This window comes from Amblyomma americanum, chromosome 8 (assembly GCF_052857255.1).
Source record: "Amblyomma americanum isolate KBUSLIRL-KWMA chromosome 8, ASM5285725v1, whole genome shotgun sequence".
NCBI lineage: Eukaryota > Metazoa > Arthropoda > Arachnida > Ixodida > Ixodidae > Amblyomma > Amblyomma americanum.
The window spans coordinates 125,714,563-125,737,231 of record NC_135504.1 but is presented as its reverse complement, the minus strand read 5'-3'; the positions used below and the strand labels follow the sequence as shown (position 1 = coordinate 125,737,231).

The 22,669-nt window shown below is 45.7% G+C and overlaps 1 protein-coding gene and 1 pseudogene across 1 annotated transcript in view; one reads left to right on the top strand and one right to left on the bottom strand.

Moving 5' to 3' along the window:
* LOC144102745 (uncharacterized) overlaps window positions 1-22,669 on the top strand; it is a 64,848-nt gene that overhangs the window by 12,807 nt on the left and 29,372 nt on the right. Inside the window, exons 4-5 of the mRNA XM_077635927.1 lie at window positions 17,304-17,324; window positions 19,121-19,168. Coding sequence (XP_077492053.1) covers window positions 17,304-17,324; window positions 19,121-19,168 — 69 coding nt within the window. The remainder of the gene's footprint in view (window positions 1-17,303; window positions 17,325-19,120; window positions 19,169-22,669) is intronic.
* On the bottom strand, window positions 7,785-8,943 carry LOC144101585 (uncharacterized; annotated as a pseudogene).

Sequence of the window (22,669 nt, the reverse complement as noted above, 5' to 3'; positions counted from 1 at the left end):
CCTGGGGTTCTTTAACGTGCACTGATACGAACAGTAGACGGGCCTCTAGAATTTCGCCTCCATCGAAATTCAACCACCGTGGCCGCGATCGAACCCGATTCTTTCGGGTCAGGAGCCGAGGGCCATAACCATTCAGCCACCGCGGTGGCACAGCAGTCTGAGCTGTTCGATGCAATCGATGGAAATACTTCAAAAGAAAGATTTTGCTAGATATAAGAATAATGGACCAGTACCTTCAATATTTCCGGAACAGTGTCTTACAATTTTCAAATTTTCAATTTTTTTTACCGAGAAAGCTGTACTTGTATTCATTGCTCGCGAAACGCTAACATTCATTGTTTTCAGAAAAATGAGCTTGACCAGCCTCCGCTCATCAGAGCCTTCTGAGAATACAGTGATACAAAACAGCGTTCCGCGATCGACTGAAGAGTGCTATTTATTTGGTATACATACTAAATCATGTATCGCGGAACAAAGACTGACAGGAATGTATGCAAAAATAGGTTACACGAGAATTCGGACAAGAAATAATAGTCTCAAGCGGTTTTCATGTTTACGTTATAATAATAATAATAAATGGATTTTGGGGAAAGGAGATGGCGCAGTAGCTGTCTCATATATCGGCGGACACCGGTAACCGCGCCGTAGTGGAAGGGACAAAGGAGGAAGCGAAAGAAGAAATGAAGAAAGAGCTGCCGTTGTGGAGGGCTCCGGAATAATTTCGACCACCTGGGGATCTTTAACGTGCACTGACATCGCACAGCACACGGGCGCCTTAGCGTTTTGCCTCCACAAAAACGCGGCCGCCGCGGTCGGGTTCGAGTACACACGGCAAAACAGACCGTGATGCGAAATTCATTTGATGCTGTTGACTTCGGGGCACTCTTGATTGGACAATAGGTTAATAAATTCTATTTGAGACTTAGATTCTCTTTCCATAGAGCTGATAAATAATGAGCATTTGGGGCTTCATTTGTGAGCCAACCAGGATACGCGTTGACAAGCTACAAGAATGTGTAACATGTAGAATACTACGGGCTTAAACCGGTCGAGGTTTTTACTGCTAGCGCCCTACTACTACAGCGCGGTCGCTGTTTCGTAGTTAACCCAAAACATTTGCGCCGCAGAAGAATATGAAGTAACCAAGGCAGTCTGCAGAAGTCTTTTAGCAAGATTTTTTTATGTGTATATCTCGCTTAAAATAGACATTAAGTCATAGCGCCACATTTTTGACGCTGTTCCTCTTTCCTTTCTTAGTGTCACTTGACACCGCACTGTAACGAATGACGTCTAAACTTGCTTTGAGAGTGGCGGAAACACAAGTACTCTGTTGAAAAACGCTTTTCCATACATACAGGCGCATCCAACCTTAAATAAAGTGCGCTGATCCTGAAAGTGATTTCTTGCGCCTTAGAATATAATTTATTCTTCATTGAACATACGTTTTTGGGCTTTAAGATTACGGAGTGGCGAAATGCGGATGTGCCGTTCCCGTCAAAAACTGGTCGAGGCGAAGCCATCCAGGTCTAGCTTGATTTGTTAACAGGTGTCAATGCCGAACTACGGACGGGGCGAAAGCTATGATCCACGCAGGCTGTGGGTAAATTTAGCTCACGTATCTGGAGGAATTTACTTGCGTTTCAGGTGTGCGTATTAACATGAGCGTAAATCTGTGATGCCATCATGCGGAATGGACATCAGCTAAAATAATAACAAATTTTGTATCGAAAATTGCCACAAATTCTACCTGCCTGGTGCCAAGCTAAAGTAACAAAGATTTAACAAAATTCGGTTAATGGGGCTTAACGTCCTAAAGCGACTCAGGCTATGAGGGACGCCGTAGGGAAGGGCTCCGGAAAATTCGACCCCCTGTGGTTCTTAAAGTGCAGTTACATCGCACAGTACATGTACCTCAAGAATTTCGCCTTCATAAAAATTCGACCACGGCGGCCAGGATCAAAACCGCGTCTTTCGAGTCAGCAGCCGGCTGCCATAACCACTGAGCCACCGCCCTTACAAAATTTGTATAGAAAGTTCATAGACTATGAAGTCTAAAGCCTTTTTATAGACGAAGATTACAGTCTATAGACAGTCTATAGATTTATGGCCATTCACTTTTTGTAGACTTGGCTATAGCGAGTCTATAGGCAAATTACTACTGAAATTCTAATAGGCACAGGCCTATAGACAATCTATAGACTATCTGTAGACTTATGGCCAAATACTACTTGTAGATTTCTGTCTATAAACCACCTATAGAAAAATATCTACTGAAAGCAACTTCCTGTAGATTCCTGCCTATGGACAGTCTATATGCAAGTCTACTGCACAAGTGGACATATGTCTATAGACTGTCAATAGACGTGCCATAGGTAAATGTCCTGACAATGCTATAGACGTTCGTCTAAAAACAATCTATAGACACCCGTCTACTAAACATCCACTAAACCATGTCTATAGACTGTCTAAACCGTTGAAAAAAGTCATCACACGGTTTACACAAATTACAGGACGATCAATATACTTACAATTTACTTTATCTCCAAGCTATACAGGCTGGGAATATGCAATACATGTACCATTCGAATGCACCAAGGCAAGCCGCGGCGACCAACGGCTCGGATAACAGGGATGGACGAATCCATGCGTGTGTAACGAAAGGGGAGGCAAGATGCAGCTCGTAGGTTATTCGTGGTGTTTGTACATGCTGGCCATTCGCGCCGGCAGCGACTTTTATTCAACCATAACGCCATAAGCATTCCTCCAGCGCCTTGCAAACCCACTTTGACAAACGTCCCGTGCTCCAGTCTATAGCGTTACAAAGCATCTTTGGTGAAACGTCGCTGTCCTCGACTCGCACCGAGCGAGCGTCTGCACGTAACAAGAAATGTACTCTTCTGTATTAACAGCATTCCATGGTGCGGAAAGGCGATAACACAAAGATTAAAAAGTATACGTAATCTACCTTAGAGTGTAAGTGTGTGTTTCCGGAGGCACCAAGTAAATCGAGCTAACACGGCGCTAACTAACGCATCGTTCCATTTCGGCCGTCATTCACGGGCTAATCGATATTTCTGGCGACGTATCTACCTTGCAACGCGAAAAACCCGGTAGGCAGCTCGCAAGGAGCGGCTTACCATCACGGGGTTCGCACCGACTGCCTTTCCGAGTGTTAGGAGAGACACAGCAGCACAGACATCAGCGGCATTATTCGAGAACCCGATGGCTTCCGCTGCAGATAACGCCGCTTACAAACGAGGATAGGAAGTTTTTCGCTGCGCAGATAATCGGTTCTGCGCACACAGCTCTGCTTAGAGTGGTTAAGGGGACCAAATGAATATAAAATAATCGTGTAGACTTACCTTAAGTGGACGATTAAGTTAGATTTTGATGAAAACGTAATCCACGAGAGAACACACCGACGACACCAACACCCCTGACACATCCTCACACACAGTTGTTTGCAGCCCGAATGATTTTCTGCCATCGCGGGGTAAAATGGGTGAAACGTGAACAGAAACATATTTCACGGTCGTATCTTTACAGCCTGCACTCTTGCCGTGTGTAGCTTGATCTGGTATCGAAGACCACAGAAGGAAATTGTTTTATAAGCTTAAATTATGCACTCGCGCTTTAAAAACATGATTGTTTGCGTGAAAACAAAACCAAAACATACTGATTTGTCGATACGTGCCACATCTCTCATCGCATAGTATGTGGCACATTTTTAAAATAATACTTGAAAGGTTGCACAGCATAACTTTTTTGCATGTGTTCGTGTTTAGAACACTGGTGTGGGCGACATCAGTGTCATCGGCTCCGAAGCAGCAGGTGTATGTGACTGCTTTGTGAATGAGTTTGTGACTGCTACGTTGCAGCACATTTTCACGCGTAAGCAAACTGCAAAGGTATAATGCCAGATGTTAATTCCGTAGAGGTCCATGCTCTTTCAGACTCTTCCAAAGGTGTTTTTAAGAGATGGGCACATCCTTGAATTCTCACATCCGTCACTTCACCTTTAATTAGAGGATGTTAGACGACGAGAATCGCCGACGAAATGCTTCTGAATCAAGTGCGTTGGACATTAATGAAAGGAAGATGGAATTTAATTGTTCTTGCGATTCCTTTAAAGGAGAGAGTGTTCATTACATGTAGGAGAGTGTCCACCGCTCTTACTTCAGGAATGGCTGCCTTCCGCTTTACCTGCTAGCATTAAAAATTATCAGGTGGTATTCACAGTATACGTCACTGTATAAAAAAAAAGGAACTTTTCAAGGATTTTAAAAACAATGTACAGAAGGGTGTTCCGTCGTCCTCGCACAATATCTTTTTAATTCCCGAAATAGCAAAAGAACGTGGAGTTCTCTAGCCATAGTTGCGGTCACCCGATACAGTTCCCCTCAACATGCAGTGCAAAAGAAATCGACATTGGTCTGGACTTAGTCGAAAGGCAGTGTATAGATTGGCAGATAAAATAAAAAGTGGGATTGATATAGACTCGTCAATAGACTATAGACTATCTGTAGGCTAAAAATATCAATAGAGTACTTAATGACTATAAGGCTGTTGTAGAATTTAGTCTATGGATAGTCTACCGACAATTTATAGACTATCTGTGCACAGATCTCGCATCCGGTGCGCACGCAAGATTCCGCCCGGGAGAGCGCTGTAGAGAGAAGCGGACTGACACGCGTTTTGGGAACTTGAGGCCCGTTCACACTTGTCCAAAAATCTGGCGAGCGAAAGGAGTTCGGCTGCTTTTGACTCTGACCACGACCGATACAGGGTTGCGTGTGCTTACCTTAACCGAGCGTGCGCTTGTCTAACTACGTTTATTTTATTTATTTTCAACATACAGTCAACCCCAACCGGGGTTTTTACAGGGGTGGGCGGATGTCAAAAAATACCCATCTTCTAGATAAAAACAATTATAGAACAGTAAGCAGTTGTACAATAATAAGGATGGGTCTACTTAAATCAAGACAAGAACAAGCAAATTCGGGGTAATCAGTTATACAGAACACAGTATATATCACGAACATTTTAAGAATATTTAGTCAGTTTCGTGGTAGCATACTCAGCTAGGCAAGCTCCGAAAATTTGTGGACTGTCGGCTGCATTACAATCGAAGCGTCAAGGGTATTTCATTCGCGCACTGCTCACGGAAAAAAGGAAAAATAGAATGTGTTAATGCAACAAAAAAATTCTTCAAGTGTAAGAGGATGTTTGCGGCGGGTGATTCTAGAGTGGCTTGTATTGACGAAGTCTTCAGAGTTAAGCTTAAATGAATTGTGCCGAAGTATAGGAATTTCAAGCGGTGCAGTTTCGATCGGATAGATAAAGACTGTAGTCCTGCGCGATGCAAAAGTTCAGTAGGTGAATCTGTGCGCCTGTACTGGTTATAGATAAATCGCGCTGCTTTTCGCTGCACACTTTCCAGTGCGCTTACGCTAGTGCCTGTATACGGAAACCATGTAATGTTAGCATATTCTAATACCGGGCGTATAAGTTTAGTGTATGCCAGAAGCTTTATCTCGGGAGGCGAGGTTTTCAAGGCACGTTTGAGGAAAAACAGCATGTTCATTGCCTTATTTGCTACATACTGAAGGTGCGTTGTCCAGTTCAGGTCGGATGAGATAAGGATGCCCAGATATCGATATTCCGTAACAGTTCGTAGCGCAGTGTTATAAGAACCATAAGTGAACTTAAACGCATTTTTTTCTTTGTGACGGACATAGAAACAGTCTTGTCTTTGTTAATGACCATACTCCAATCACGACACCACTGAAAAACTTTATTCAAAGCGCTGTTTAGTCTGATCTGGTCAGACTGATGTTTAATTTCATGATAAAGAACGCAATCGTCAGCAAAAAGTTTCATTTGTACCTCATTTTGGTTAGTTATATCATTAATAATTAGCAAAAGTAAAAGAGGCGCCAGTACAGATCCTTGGGGGACACCAGATACCACGGGAATAATGTCGGAGGTATGTCCGTCAAATTGAACAAATTGACAACGTTCAGACAAAAAACTGCTGATCCATTTTGCCACGGGACCATCACCAATTAAATGCTTGAGTTTATACATCAATTTTTGGTGCGACACTCGGTCGAACGCTTTGAAAAAGTCAAGGAAAATTATATCGAATTGCGACTGATTGTTAATACCTTGCGCAAGATATGCACGAATTCAACAAGTTGTGTTATAGTGGATAGACCATTTCTAAAACCGTGCTGGCAACGCTGAATTAGCTTTTTAGCTTCTACGTATTGAGTCAGAAATTTTAGGATAATGTGTTCCAGAATTTTCCCACATGTACATGTCAGAGATATGGGTCGATAATTATTCGGGGAGTGTTTGTCACCTGATTTGTGGACAGGGATTACTTTGGCGATTTTCCATTCAGAGGGAATACAACATTCACGAATTCATTTCTGGAAGAGAAGACATATTTGCTACAAGGCTCGGCATAACGTTTTAGAAAACCATTAGGAATGTCATCTGGGCCGCTACTTTTCTTTTCATCAACATTTAGAAGCAAGGATAGCACACCAGCCTCAGAAATTGTAGGTGTACCAACGAGATGCTCATGGCCATAGTGTTGTGGCGCAGTCTGGCCAACGTGGTTTTTATCAACAGTGAAGACTTATTGAAAATATTTGTTGAACGAATCTGCATTAAGTTTGCCATCCAGAGATGACATGGGAAATCTTATCTTTTGCTTTGTGCTCAAGTAACGCCAAAATTTGCTTGGCGCAGTTTTAATAAAGTTTTGTAATGTAGTGTTGCAGAAATGTTCTTTTGCATTTCGAGTTGCATGTTTAAGTTGGCTATTTAATGAATTAAGGCGACGGTTGTAGTCAGGAATGGAGCGAAATTTGTTCCGCTGTCTGAGTCTTTTGATCCTTCGTTTAATATGAGTTATTTTACGCGTGATCCAGGAATTGAGGTTTTTTACAACTTTTCGAACTGTTAGGACGAAGCTTTCCATGCAATGCATAACAAGATTTGAAAAAAACTGCCAGACGCTGTCAATACTGGACTGCATATCTAGACATAAATGGGAAAATTTCTCGTATTCATGAACGAGATAAGTCATAACAGCATCATCATTGGCCCTATTATGCGAAGACACGTTTTTCAGTACGATCCGGACTAACAAGGTTAGTTATAGGCAATTTACACACTATTAATTCATGATCTGATAGCCCTTGAAGTGTTTCTATTGTTATGGCACTGTTTGGAAAGTGATCGCTAACGAAGAATAGGTCTAGAATAGAACTGGTTTGGTTATGAACACGAGTCGGCGTGTCGACAATCTGCGTAAGGTTGAACGTGAACAAGAAATCTATCATGAGGTGATTTGTAGCATTTCCGGGGCTAAGAGATTTGCAGTTAATATCTGGTAGATTAAAGTCCCCAGCCATCACAATTTTGCTGCCGGGAGTTTATCTAAGCATGTAGCCGAACAACGGGTCAAGATACATTGCATCGGAATTTGGAGGCCTGTAGAAAGCTCCAACGTGAACAACGCTATCGGTTAAATGGATCTTGCACCATACAGCCTCAACACCTGCCACTTCCGGCATGATGGAGTATAATAATTGCCACGCCCCCACCTCTAGATTGTCTATCCTTGCGAATAACTGTATATCCGGGTGGGACAAATTCGGAGTCTGAAATGCCAAGATGTAACCATGTCTCAGTGATGGTTACGATGTCAGACTCGATAGCCAGCAAAATAGCCTCTAGTTCAGGTACCTTATTAGCTATGCTGCGTGCATTCAAGTTGAGGAAGGTAATCGGCTTTTGCTTCTGGTCGTTCGAGATTCTTGTTGCGGTCTTTCGTTTTTTGTTTCCATTTCCACAATGTCGTTTCAGTTGTTATCCCAAGCAAACAGTTGTCCATTTATTCTCACTTTATCGTAGGTTAAGAATACCTTTTCTTTGCGGTCGCGATTTTCTTTTGTTCGGTCCCAGATTTTTTTTTCTGATATCACGAACAGCACGTGAAAAATCTTCACTAACAGAAAAGCCAGAACCTTTCAATTTCAAGCATTGTTTGAATATGCTGACTTTATCGCGGTAATCGAGAAGTTTCAAGATTACAGGTCTGCATTTTGTTGGAACATCTTTGTCTGGTTTTCCGAGCCGGTGTATTCTCTCGATTCCTGATATATTCAGTCCTAGCAGACCCCCAAATACGGTTTCTTTAGTAGATTGGAGCAGCGTTTCAGTAGATTCATTCGCATCTTCTTCAATGCCGTACACAATGATGTTGGAACGACGACTTCTATTTTCCAGTTCATCAATTTTTTTTGTCATAGCTGCAAGGTTTTTCTCGAGCTCAGCTACTCTCTTTGTGCAAGCCGATACTTGTTTTTCGAGGCCAGTTAATTTTTCAAGTTTCTTGTCAATTGCGCTTAGTTTCTGGTTAGTGACAGTTTTCTCCGCCTTTATTTCTTTAATATCATTCGCGATGGCCTTCAGTTGATCGGTAATCGAAGAGTCCCCAGGGCCGGGGTTAGATTCAACGTCACCTCCTTGTAACAGAAGAAATCGCAGTGAAAAACAGATGCGCAAGAGTACATCCACAAGTGGCCGCGGGCATGGCAGCAGTATCAAGCAGACATTGTTACTATGAAATGATTTGCCGTAGCATTTCCTCACCTGGACGATGAACAAGAAAGGGTTGGTGATCTGCATCTTGACACAGCTGCCCTGCCCACTGCCGAGTAGACGGTCGGTGCCTTGATTTATAGAGCCAAATGTTGGTGCCGCTGGCGATGAGTTTCCTGGTTTCGAGAGAGTGCCGCCGACGGCCACGACACTGTAGTAACGGTGATCCACTGAAGCTGGATGTGGTATCAGATTTTCACGGACGCCGCAGCGAAGTTGAAGCTGGTCCGTCGGCGCATCGCAGGCCAGTGGAGGCCTTGTCATTGCCGGCAGCAACCCAAGCGATACTTGGACGAGGAACAAGAAAGGGTTGGTGATCTGCATCTTGACGCAGCTGCCGTGCCCACTGCCGAGTAGACGGTCGGTACATTGATTTATAGAGCCAAATGTTGGTGCCGCTGGCGATGAGTTTCCTGGTTTCGAGAGAGCGCCGCCGACGGCCACGACACTGTAGTAACGGTGATCCACTGAAGCTGGATGTGGTATCAGATTTTCACGGACGCCGCAGCGAAGTTGAAGCCGGTCCGTCGGCGCATCGCAGGCCAGTGGAGGCCTTGTCATTGCCGGCAGCAACCCAAGCGATACTTGGACGAGGAACAAGAAAGGGTTGGTGATCTGCATCTTGACGCAGCTACCGTGCCCACTGCCGAGTAGACGGTCGGTACCTTGATTTATAGAGCCAAATGTTGGTGCCGCTGGCGATGAGTTTCCTGGTTTCGAGAGAGTGCCGCCAACGGCCACGACAGTGTAGTAACGGTGATCCACTGAAGCTGGATGTGGTATAAGATTTTCACGGACGCCGCAGCGAAGTTGAAGCCGGTCCGTCGGCGCATCGCAGGCCAGTGGAGGCCTTGTCATTGCCGGCAGCAACCAAAGCGATACCTGGACGAGGAACAAGAAAGGGTTGGTGATCTGCATCTTGACGCAGCTACCGTGCCCACTGCCGAGTAGACGGTCGGTACCTTGATTTATAGAGCCAAATGTTGGTGCCGCTGGCGATGAGTTTCCTGGTTTCGAGAGAGTGCCGCCAACAGCCACGACAGTGTAGTAACGGTGATCCACTGAAGCTGGATGTGGTATAAGATTTTCACGGACGCCGCAGCGAAGTTGAAGCCGGTCCGTCGGCGCATCGCAGGCCAGTGGAGGCCTTGTCATTGCCGGCAGCAACCAAAGCGATACCTGGACGAGGAACAAGAAAGGGTTGGTGGTCTGCATCTTGACGCAGCTACAGTGCCCACTGCCGAGTAGACGGTCGGTACATTGATTTATAGAGCCAAATGTTGGTGCCGCTGGCGATGAGTATCCTGGTTTCGAGAGAGTGCCGCCAACGGCCACGACAGTGTAGTAACGGTGATCCACTGAAGCTGGATGTGGTATAAGATTTTCACGGACGCCGCAGCGAAGTTGAAGCCGGTCCGTCGGCGCATCGCAGGCCAGTGGAGGCCTTGTCATTGCCGGCAGCAACCCAAGCGATACTTGGACGAGGAACAAGAAAGGGTTGGTGATCTGCATCTTGACGCAGCTACCGTGCCCACTGCCGAGTAGACGGTCGGTACCTTGATTTATAGAGCCAAATGTTGGTGCCGCTGGCGATGAGTTTCCTGGTTTCGAGAGAGTGCCGCCAACGGCCACGACAGTGTAGTAACGGTGATCCACTGAAGCTGGATGTGGTATAAGATTTTCACGGACGCCGCAGCGAAGTTGAAGCCGGTCCGTCGGCGCATCGCAGGCCAGTGGAGGCCTTGTCATTGCCGGCAGCAACCAAAGCGATACCTGGACGAGGAACAAGAAAGGGTTGGTGGTCTGCATCTTGACGCAGCTACCGTGCCCACTGCCGAGTAGACGGTCGGTACATTGATTTATAGAGCCAAATGTTGGTGCCGCTGGCGATGAGTTTCCTGGTTTCGAGAGAGCGCCGCCGACGGCCACGACACTGTAGTAACGGTGATCCACTGAAGCTGGATGTGGTATCAGATTTTCACGGACGCCGCAGCGAAGTTGAAGCCGGTCCGTCGGCGCATCGCAGGCCAGTGGAGGCCTTGTCATTGCCGGCAGCAACCCAAGCGATACCTGGACGAGGAACAAGAAAGGGTTGGTGGTCTGCATCTTGACGCAGCTGCCAGGTTGAACCATAGCTAACTTTTTTTTTCCTGTGAGCGAAGCAGATTCGCTCGCAGGATTTTTGGACAAGTGCGAGGGCCCTTAGGCAGCACTGCAGTCATGTTGTAGGTATTGTGTCTTCCGGATTTTCTTTTAACGCTGAAAAAAAAGCTACGCAAATGGCATCTCGATAAAAACATTTTAACTAGCTATTTCTGAAGGTTATCTGCAACTTAGGAATTTATTCCCGAGAAGGAAGTATAAGTACGAGGCTAACTAAAATTAATAATAATTTAAACATGAAAAGCAAAAAACGAAGATTAGAGGGTCTTTTGACTACCAATATGATTCAGCTGATTGCTCTCGCCTTGGACGCTACCTATTCTTCCTTTTTATGTCTAGCTGGGGCACAGGGCATATTTGCTACTCTTCCGAAGTGCTGTGGAGATGTTTCGTTGCAGTGCGGAATGTATTAAACCTCTGTCGGCGGCATGACCGAAGTAAAAACGAAGTAAAAAATTGGTACCCGCCGCGGTGGCTCAGTGATTAGGGCGCTCGGCTACTGATCCGGAGTTCCCGGGCTTGAACCCGACCGCGGCGGCTGCGTTTTTATGGAGGCAAAACGCCAAGGCGCCCATGTGCTGTGCGATGTCAGTGCACGTTAAAGATCCCCAGGTGGTCGAAATTATTCCGGAGCCCTCCACTACGGCACCTCTTTCTTCCTTTCTTCTTTCACCCCTTCGTTTATTCCTTCCCTTACGGTGCGGTTCAGGTGTCCAACGATATATGAGACAGATACTGCGCCATTTCCTGTCCCCAAAAACCAATTATTATTATTATTATTATTATTAAAAATTGGTGCGGTTTGAGCCGTCCATTTTCCTCCGGTTAAAGCTGTTGTCTACCATAGTATTTTTGAGCCAATCTTCAGACCCAACCCTTTCAAAGCTGGTTTTCTACTGTGCCAAAATATTGAATGCTGGGCCATGATTAGTAGTGTGGATGGAGAGGATTAGAGAGCTGCGTTGAAAACAAAGAAAGGTACACGTACCTGCAACCGGGATGCAACTGGAGAGAGTAGTTCACTTGTCTTCCATGAAACAAACCTTGGACGGCATTCATGTCCACATTTCGTTAATTTCAAGCGTAGGCGGTCTTGTAATGGGTTTAATGAAGGAAGTAGAATGTGTAAGAAATCTGCGTCCAGTTAGAAGCTTCGGAATTCCATCAAAAGGTAAGGTAACATGGAACTAGACGGGACGGAGCACCGCGTAGAAGTATACACTAAATTTAATTCAGCGGTGATTATTATTATTATTATTATTATTATTATTATTATTATTATTATTATTATTATTATTATTATTATTATTATTATTATTATTATTATTATTCGTTCTAGAAAAAAAAGAACAAGTCTTTTTGTTTTAATTTTGCAAACACCTGCCGGAAAAGTTACCGGAGGTTTTAAAGGCATTTGAATATTATGCCGACCTTGTGTTATCATTTAAACCGAAAAAAAAATAGGGAGTAATGTAACGTAGCGTTCACTGGTAAGTTACAAGCAATGACATCTTTGGAAGTGTATGCTGGAATACCAGCTGAAATTGTGCCATCTTCTGAACTCTCCGCTCGAAGTACTGTTTTCGCGACTTGTGAGCTATTGTCATGTATTGGTGACGGCAGTCGAAGGAGCGATGAAGGCAGACAAAAGTTCTTCTAAAAGAAAACGGTTTATTGGGGCTGACTTTCGCCCAGACTGGACTGAATCACTCGGCGGCGGCGAAGCGACAAGCGTGCTCCGCGGTCGTCGAACAGAATGCCGGCCGCTATCGGCCGTGCTCAATTTAAACCTGATGGCGAACTTTCGAAATCAAGGGCGCAAAGTTACTAGAACATTCCGGAACAGCGTAGAATCAGCTCTGCTTGGCTGCGATCAATCGAGATAAATCTAGTCGCGTCTTGCGTCGCAAAAAAAGCGATAAAGTGGCGTGGCGGCAGATTTGAAAAAGGAACAAACACTGCAGATCAGCGGCAATATTACTGAGCTCACTTCAATACTCCAGGCATCGCCCATTTTTCGCCGTGAAAAATCGACCGAAGCATTGCCAGCTGCACTTAGGAACATATCTTCAGAATGTCACCGTGGAGCTGTGTCTTGTTCTTCGACTACTTTTCGGTACAGCTCGGTTACAGAACCAGGGTGACAGCTGCAGTGTCCCTAAATTGTAAAAACGCCAAGAGATACTTGTGTGGAATGTTATGTGCCTCGTGGTGCGTCGGCAGCGTTCCAACGGACTTGTGAGAGGAAACCTCCATTCTCTCCCTTTGGACCTTATGACTTTTATAGATGCAATAAAGCTTCGGAAAACAAATCCGTTTAGCTCCTGACATTCCCTTAAGGATGTGCAGGTACGGACATAAGTAAACAAAACGTGGAGCCAAATTGAAAACTATGTACAGTTCCACCTAGCTGGGCGCTTACGAAAAGAAAGTGCGCAAGGCGCATAGGAAGGGACTCCTATACCGGGACCGTACCACTCCTTGATTTCGCCTGTCGTCGATGATAGTTTTATTTCGGTTGCGGTGCTTGATAAGGCCATTTTCTGGCGGCGCTTCGTCCGCATCAGCTCTTGTGCGCCGGCTGCTATAAAAGCCTGCGCGTTTCGAGCTTGTGCAGCCGCCGGGACTGTGCAAAGTCAGTCTATAAGGATGTTTTTCCTTGAGCTGTGTAGATGGTTCTTTGAAAAGCCTTGAAATCGATGACTGCGATATTTGCAAATGGATAGTACGGAACGATACACATAGCCTTTGCAGTAGATATTCCTACTCTTCATTATCATCAGCAGCCTGGATACGCCCACTGCAGGGCAAAGGCCTCTGCCATGTCTCCAATTAACCCTTACTTTTCCTAGCTGCTGCCACCGAATGCCCGTAAACTTCTTAATATCCGCCCACCTAACCTTCTGCCGCCCCCTGCTATGCTTGCCTTCCCTTGTAATCCACTCCGTTACCCTTAAGGACCAGCGGTTATCTTGCCTTCGCATTACATGCCCTGCCCAAGCCCATTTCTTCCTCTTGATTTCGACTAGGATATCATTAACACGCGCTTGTTCCCTCACCCACTCTGCCCGCTCTCTGTCTCTTAACGTTACACCTATCATTTTTCTTTCCATGGCTCACTTCGTTGTCCTTAGCTTAAGCTGAACCCTTTTCGTTAGCCTCCACGTTTCTGCCCCATAGGTGAGTACCGGCAAGGTACAGCTGTTGTACACTTTTCTCTTGAGGGATATTGGTAAACTGCCATTCATGATCTGAGAGAACCTCCCATATGCGCTGCACTCCAATTTTATTAATCTAGCCATTTCTCCATCATGCTCCGAATCAGATGTCATCACCTGCCCAAAGTATTTCCTTACCATTTCCAGCACCTCGCTACCAATTGTGGACTGCTCTTCCATTGCGAGTCTGTTGAACATTGCTGGGGTTTTTTGGATGTTAATTCTAGACCCGCCGTTCTGCTCTGCCTGTCTAACTCACTGATCATGCTTTGCAGTCCATCTCTTGAATAGCTCAGCAAGGCAATTTTATCGCCGACTCGCAAGTTACTGAGGTATTCGCCATTAAATCTTACTCCCAACAGTTCCCAATCCTGGCCGCGGAAGGCGTCTTCAAGAGGCGGCGAATAGCACTGGCGAGATCTTGTCTCCCAGCCTTAAAGCCTTCATTATTAGAATTTTATTGCTTATTTTAAGAAGGACAATTGTAGCTGTGCAGTAGCCATAGATATCTTTTAGTAATTTCACTTTTGTAATAATAGTATAGCGTGATAGGCCGCCGCGGTGGCTGAGTGGTAATGGCGCTCGGCTGCTGGCCCGAAAGATAAGGGTTCGATCCCGGCCGTGGCGGTCGAATTTCGATGGAGGCGAAATTCTAGAAGCCCGTGTACTGTGCGATGTCAATGCACGTTAAAGAACCCCAGGTGGTCGAAATTCCCGGAGCCCTTTACTACGGCGTACCTCATATCCTGAGTCGCTTTGGGACGTTAAGCCCCCATAAACCAAACCATAAACCAGTAATAGCATTATAGTAGTAGTTCTACTATCATTGCCTAAATGGCTTCTAGGTTTTTGGTTTGAAGGGACAATAATACATATGAAGAAAGAGCAGGTATTTATCATTCAAGGCGATTCTAGTTTTTAAGATGTCTAAATTGGGACGGTGGTCTGAGATATGGAAGCTGATATTATGCGTGAAAATGACCCGATGCCAAAACAGACGCGCGACATGCGCCAGAAGTAGCTAACAGAATTTCGGCTGCGAGAAAAGCACGTTCACATTGAAAATTACGATAGAGGCGCAGCTGACCCGCATCGCTCATCGTTAGGTAGTTGCGAGTCGCCCACTTGACACGGCTTTGTCATGTAGACGCATGCTACATAAGGGCTCGCTCCTTTGCGTTCCTGGTTATTTCGGACCGGAAGAGGCAGTAACAGCTGGCAGCCTCGCTTGTCGCTTTGTATATTCAGCCGCACCGATGCATTGCTGCCACTATGCTTCTGGGCTGAACACTGCGTCAGTCTTATAATCTACTCTCGAAACAGGTCAGCTATTCTTTTACGTCGTGGCTGTGTGCTATGAGTGTTGCCTGCGCCTTAAGCTTGACGACTAAAATCTGTCGAAAAAGAAAAGCACAGGTTCACCCGACGCACTACCACGGCTGTTTTGTGGTTTTGGCCTTTAAACGCGTCTCATTGCGTGAGGTGTGGCGATACAAGTTCCGGCTCATCTCGCGAGTTGCTTGCTTTACCGGTTTCCTACCGGAAATAATTGCAGCTTCCGTTGACTCGAACCACAATGCGGATGGTGCAATGTCGGTGCACGCTAAAGAACTCCAGACGCTCAAAATTATCCAGAGCTCTCCACTACGACGTTCTTCATAGCCTGAGTAATTTTGGGACGTTAAACTCCATAAGTGAAACCAAAGAACTGTGTTCTCTTCCGCTTCGATGCCTTCGATTGTGGCATGTAGTATTGTGTCCTCAAACCCAAGATAAAAGGATAAATAGTTAATAAGAGTTAATTGATCGCTTTTCAAATACAAACTACGACGAACATAATGTCTGCATTTAGGTACAATTCACCTGCAAAGCGCGCGTTATTGTAGCTTTCATAGGTTTTTAAAGAATAATCTGTAGAAAACAAAGAATAAACCTAGTGACACACCGTGCGCGAAACACCAGGTATGCAGATGCTGCCATCGGTTTGTTCTTTGGCACTGACTTATATTTACACCCGGTACTTGCAAGGGATTTCGCGGCATGATTTTGTCCCTTTCCTTGGTGGGGTTGCTCCTTCAATACTGAAGACAGCATTGGCTGTTGCGATTGGAACGAGAGCTAGCTGCAAGTAATAATAATTGGTTTTTGGGGGAAAGGAAATGGCGCAGTATCTGTCTCATATATCGTTGGACACCTGAACCGCGCCGTAAGGGAAGGGATAAAGGAGGGAGTGAAAGAAGAAAGGAAGAAAAGGTGCCGTAGTGAAGGGCTCCGGAATAATTTCGACCGCCTGGGGATCTTTAACGTGCACTGACATCGCACAGCACACGGGCGCCTTAGCGTTTTTCCTCCACAAAAACGCAGCCGCCGCGGTCGGGTTCGAACCTGGGAACTCCGGATCAGTAGTCGAGCGCCCTAACCACTGAGCCACCGCGGCGGGGAAAGCTAGCTGCAAGGTGATCGTGTTTTTGTAGCGATAGCTACATTACGCTAGCATTTAGAGCCTTCAGCGTGGCACCCCTTGAGCTGCGTGGTACCCCTCGAGCTCCGTGGCGGCGCTGTGGCTGGTCCCGTGGTTGGTCACAGAGAGCGGCACGGAAAACCTTAAGCTTATGGAAGAACGTAGCCAGGCAGATGTAGCTCTCGCGTCACTTCAGGTTTAACCAGAGCTAAACCACAGCCAATTTCTTTTCTCCAGCAGCAGCTAGATCGGCAGCTCGGTGATTCTTTTGTCCGAAAATGTTAGATTTTATCAGCAATGCGCATATGCGCACAAACAGAGCTCAACCCTTAAGTTTTTTACCGAGGCAATAGACGTCCATCTCAGAAAGCGGAGTTTTAGTGGCTACCGCGAGTTTGGCACGACTCGGCGCCGCATTACGACGAGCGTTTCGTGCATGCGTTGCAACTATCGTGACACCGCACAGTTCAGACGGCTACAAAAGTTTGGAGCGCGCAGACTTTTAGCTCCCGCAACGCACCAGCAGCTGCTTCCAACGACGCGTCTTGACAGTCGTCGGGCCAGCACCGCCAGGACCATTAGCGTATGTTTGAGGACCGCAGAAATGTGAATCATGTGTTAGGGTGCGGCCTACAAGGGCCGTGCACATGCGCGCTGTGAATCCCTTTAGTACGTAGGGTCAACCCTTCATCTGTTGACAGCTCTATTTCAACCAACAAGACGACGAAGATCAATACTTCTACATGACCTCTGCTCTTTTTTTCTTCTGGCGTCTTTTGCAGATGACTACGAAACTGACGAGAGTAAGCTCCCACTTTTCTGGTTCGCACGCATGCAGTGAGAAAACCTGGCACATGTAGGGAAACGAAATAGCATGCGGGTTATCATGGCTAAGCGCGTAATATAGTGCAGTAGAATTTGTTACGGTGGGCATTAAAAGTCCTTACGTGGTAAAGGCATTCGACCGAAAGGCTTTTACTATAAAGAGCTTTTTCCTAAAGCCTTCTACCTAAAGGAATTTACACTCTCTAGGCCAAATGCCTATAAGTAAAGACCCTCGCCCTAAAGGCCTTTACTATAAAGCTTTTCACTTAAAGGTCTTTGGACTAAAGGCTTTTACCAAAAGGCGTTTGCCCCAAAGGCTTTTACCTTGAAGGCACTTACCTTGAAGGCCTTCCCACAGATGAAGGTCTGCCAGATGTACACACCTGGCACGTTGTCCAAAATCAGGTGGGCATGTGGGCCAGCTTAAGACAGGCTTAAGACAGGTTTGCTCAAAATCGGAGAATGCGCCTAGTAGTGCTAACAGCACTAAAAGCACGACTTCGGTAAGTGATTTATCTACCTTTACCGGCATTCGTAACTTGGAATGAATTTTCGTTGCCACACGTTGTAGGTATGCATAGCTGTTCGTTGAGCAGGTCGCGAGCTATCTCCGCAGTCAGAAGACAGTGCTGATTAAAAAAAATGTGCTTTTTGTAAACTATAACCCCGAATAAGAAATGTCAGGTTGGTTGCCGCTTTTCCTAAGTCCACTATACACCCAGTCATGAGCCTCCTAAACCTTGCATCTTAGACAGCAGGAAGTATGTGCTCGTCACCTTTATTCAAACTTGCCCTGCGTGCTTTTGGCGCTCTAAGGTGAAAAATGCACGACTGGCTGGCTCAAAAAATTGGGGCATTTTTCTTGATACGAACTGTTCATGCTTCATGGTCAAGTTCGACTGGGTTAAATTCGGCTATCATTCTAATTAACTGCCAATTAAGACTAAATTCTCAGGATGCAAAGCGTAATGACGATAATGGTATTTAACTCCGCAGAAAGTAGTCAAATTAACAACAATTACAAGCTGGGGCTGATATGAAGTATTTTACTCCCTGTGCTGTCAATACCCTATAAAAATAATCTGCATGTAAAGAAAATAGTGATATAAATCTGCGCAGGACTGATGAAGAGGTGGAAGTGATCGCTTCTTCTCTGAGCGAGAAATTTTCTCGCAATAAAAAATGCCTTCTGACTCTCCTCCTTTCCGCGCGGAAAGTTAAAAAAATGGGTGGGCGCTCAGGCGGTCTGATTTGATGAACTGCGTAAGCATCATGCACATTTAGGACGGTGGTTATCTATTTGATTCTTTTCTTCCGGTAGCTTTTTCCTTTAGTTACGCAGTGAAATACATTGTGTATGTGGGAGCACGGTGTTCTAGATTTCCGCAAATCCGGCAATGTAATCAAACAAGCTAGGGCAAATATTAGAAGCGGTAAGTGATCCATTGATAGAAGTGATCCATAGAAGCACAGAGGAAAACAAATCAGGGTAGGGTGGATGCTTCCTATTTTCCCCCTTTTAGGCCAATTCTGATAACACATTTCTTCAGGTCTCCGGCGAAGCTAGCGAGTTATTAGACCACTGAACAGAAATTTTTAAGTGTCGTATTATCTGGTCTTGAATGCCCCGAGAAATTGTGTGGTTCAATTTCGAACTTATTTTGTTCGCCGTTAACAGAAGCAGGTTTCATATCCTGTTTTCTACAATCTATAATTGTATGATATAACCTGTATTACAGTGTCTTTAATGATGTATTTTTTACCCTACTTGCAGCGACAGGAAAAGTGACGTACCGCACGACTCTAAGGCCAAGATACACAAGTAAGTTGTGTGAGCGGTTTCTACGCTGTGAATGCTTCCGAGGTAAACTACAAAAGAAGTGCATTTTCACTAGAGATGACAGTGAAGTGCGCCTTGGGTGTAATGAGGGCACGTGCACTATATGTTGTGTGTCCCTGACAACGCTCACATTCACAAAACCTCCCACAGTACAATGAAAAAAATATACTTGCTGTAAAATTTGCACCCGGTACGTCTAGGCGGATACAAAATCCAACCGGTGGCCATATTCGTAATATCGGCTAGTGTGATTCGCCCTCTTGCATGCAATTGAGAAAGTTTTGGTTGCTCATCAGGACGAAAAAGGATCTTGTCCATACACCGCTTCATGACGTACACCTGATAGCAAATGTACACGGCAATAACGCAGCCTCACGGAAGAATTTTTCTTTCACAATGAAGTTTCTGAGAAAGCTGTTAGCTTTTCATTGTAGCCGTATGGCTGCGTTCGGGTGTATGCCAATGAGTGATTAGTCCCTTATTAGAAATTTACTCCACCTTCGGGATTGCCCTAAACATGTGACCATACACAAAACCACATATATATATATATATATATATATATATATATATATATATATATATATATATATATATATATATATATATATATATATATGTTTGTCAAACGAGTCCCTAATTTCGTTTACCTTGTCTGCAAATAGCTTAACGGGGGTCTCAGTTCTGGCAGTCTTGATGTCATAGGTAGCAAAAGAGGGCTCGCGCACAGTTTCCGCCCTCGCCGTTAGATGACGTTCTACGTCACATTCGCGTTAATACAGCACGTGCCACGTCCCCCGCTATGGATGAGGGTGGCGCTGGTGAACAGTCTCAAGGTTCGCTTACACGCAATAGACATGAATAGCCACGACAGCAGCAGATTGGACAGCCCTCGCCGTAGCCCAGTTGGTAGAGCAGCGGACGCGATGTTCGGAGGTCGTGGGTTCGGATCGCACCGGCGGCACGGTTTTTTCTGCTGCTTTACAAGAAATTTTCTTGAAGTGACAGAATAATCGAAGTATTAAAAAAATTAAAAGACAATATATAATTGGTCCCCACCTGTGCACCTTGGTTTCGGTGACTGTTGGCTTCCTTAATGTATTTGTCAGACGAGCCCCTTAGTTCATTCTTATATATATATATATATATTGTTACGTGCTTTGCACGCACGGGGGTTTATTCAAAGAGGGGACCGATCGAAGCAGGATGGAAGCAGGAAGCCTAGCAGCGTCCTCCAGCTCTCTCTTTTTCTTCCTCTTTCTCCGCGGGACAGTCCTTCATCTTCTGCTTCTTCCGTCGAGGTTCTGTGGAAGCACGTTACATTTCCCTCCTCGCAGACGATGCCCGTCGGGCGAGTTAAACAGACCGTCTGGGATGGAATCGCTTGAGGCGGGCTACATGCACCACCTGAGATTGGCGTGACCGTCGACCACTAGCAGTTAGTCGTGCTATAACGTAATTAACGTCACTTATGCACTCCAACACAGCAAATGGTCCAGTGTAGTGGGATAGCAGTTTCTGACACAGACCACGCTTGCGTAGAGGGGTCCACAACCACACAATGTCACCAGGAACATAAGAAACTTCTTGGTGTTGGACGTCGTAGCGGTTCTTGGAACGCTCTTGCGAAGATAAAATTCGAACGCGGGCAAGCTGGCGAGCTTCTTCAGCTCTGCAGAGTGTGGTCGCAAGAGAAGGTTCATCGTGGATGAAAAATGGTAGCATGGTGTCAAGGCCGCAGCGAGGCGAGCGAGCATAGAGCAGGTAAAAGGGGCTGTAGCCAGTTGTCTCATGTTGCGCGGTGTTGTACGCATGAGTGATGAACGGGAGTACGCCATCCCAGTCCTTATGATCTGCAGCGACGTACATGGCAAGCATGGTGGTGAGCGTACGATTAGTGCGTTCTACCACACCGTTCGTTTGGGGATAATATGGCGTGGAGTGGCGAAAACTGCAGCTGCTGAGGCGGAGAAGTTCTTCAACAACGTCCGCTGTAAATTGACGTCCACGGTCGCTAATGAGAACTGCAGGAGGGCCGTGCCGAAGAATGACGAATCGAAGTAAGAAGTTAGATACTTCAGACGCAGTAGCAACTGGTATCGCGGCTGTCTCACAATAACGGGTTAAGTGGTCTACGCACACAAGAATCCATCGATTTCCTTTAGAGGATCGTGGGAAAGGTCCAAGGAGGTCAATGCCAACTTGCTCAAACGGGGCTGTTGGAGGTGTGATTGGCCGCAATTTGCCCGGTGGACTTGAAGTCGGCAGCTTAAAGCGCTGGCATTGCACACAGCTGGCTACATAGTGCTGGATGGTTGAACGCATGTTAGGCCAGTAAAATCGTTGTTGTGTGCGGTGGAGTGTGCGTGTCACTCCCAAGTGCCCAGACGTGGCGTCGTCGTGCATCATTTCAAGAACTGTGATGCGTAGGCTTTCGGGTACGACAAGAAGCATGCGTGCTCCTCCAGAAGCGAAATTCTTCTTATAAAGCAAACCGTCGCGAATGCAAAAAGTATTCTTTACAGAATCTTGAGCGGCATCAAACAAAGAGGTTAATGTTTGGTCCTTGCGTTGCTCAGTTCGAAAAACTTGAAGATCGGGGAAGGCTTGTGAAAGTGACGACAAGTATTCATCAAAGTTGTCTGCGTCGTCCTCAGTCGTTAGAAGCGGCAAACGGGAAAGACAATCGGCATCTGAGTGTTTACGGCCGCTTTTATGCACAACAGTGAAATTAAATTCTTGTAGGCGCAAAGCCCATCGAGCAAGCCGGCCACAGGGGTCACGAAGACTCACTAACCAGCAAAGCGAGTGGTGGTCGGTCACGACGGTGAAAGCATTCCCGTACAGATAGGAGCGGAAGCGCTGTACAGCGAAAACAACGGCGAGACATTCTTGCTCAGTAACCGTGTAATTTCTTTCGCTCTTACTCAACGAACGGCTGGCATATGCTACCACGTGCTGATCGTGACCATGGCGTTGTATAAGTACAGCGCCGATACCGATACCACTTGCATCAGTGTGCACTTCAATTGGTGCAGATGGGCAGAAGTGGCGTAGGATGGGGCCCGAGGTCAAAAGAAATTTCAGATGCCGGAAAGCTGCGTCACATTCGCTGGTCCAATTGAACGGTGCATCTTTATGCAGCAAACACGTGAGTGGGTAAGCGATGTCCGCAAACCTAGCTATAAAGCGTCGAAAGTACGGGCAGAGCCCTAAAAAACTCTGCAGCTCTTTCACTGATTGAGGCACCGTAAAACTTTTGACAGCTTCAATTTTCTTTGGATCTGGTCGAACACCTTCTTTATCAACTAAATGACCAAGAACAATTGTTTCACGGTTCCCAAAATGACATTTCTTGGAATTGAGGATAAGGCCAGCTCGTTCCATGCAATCAAGCACAATATCCAGACGGCGGTTGTGCTCACTAAACGTTTTGCCAAAAATTACAACGTCGTCCAGATAACATAAACAAATTTGCCACTT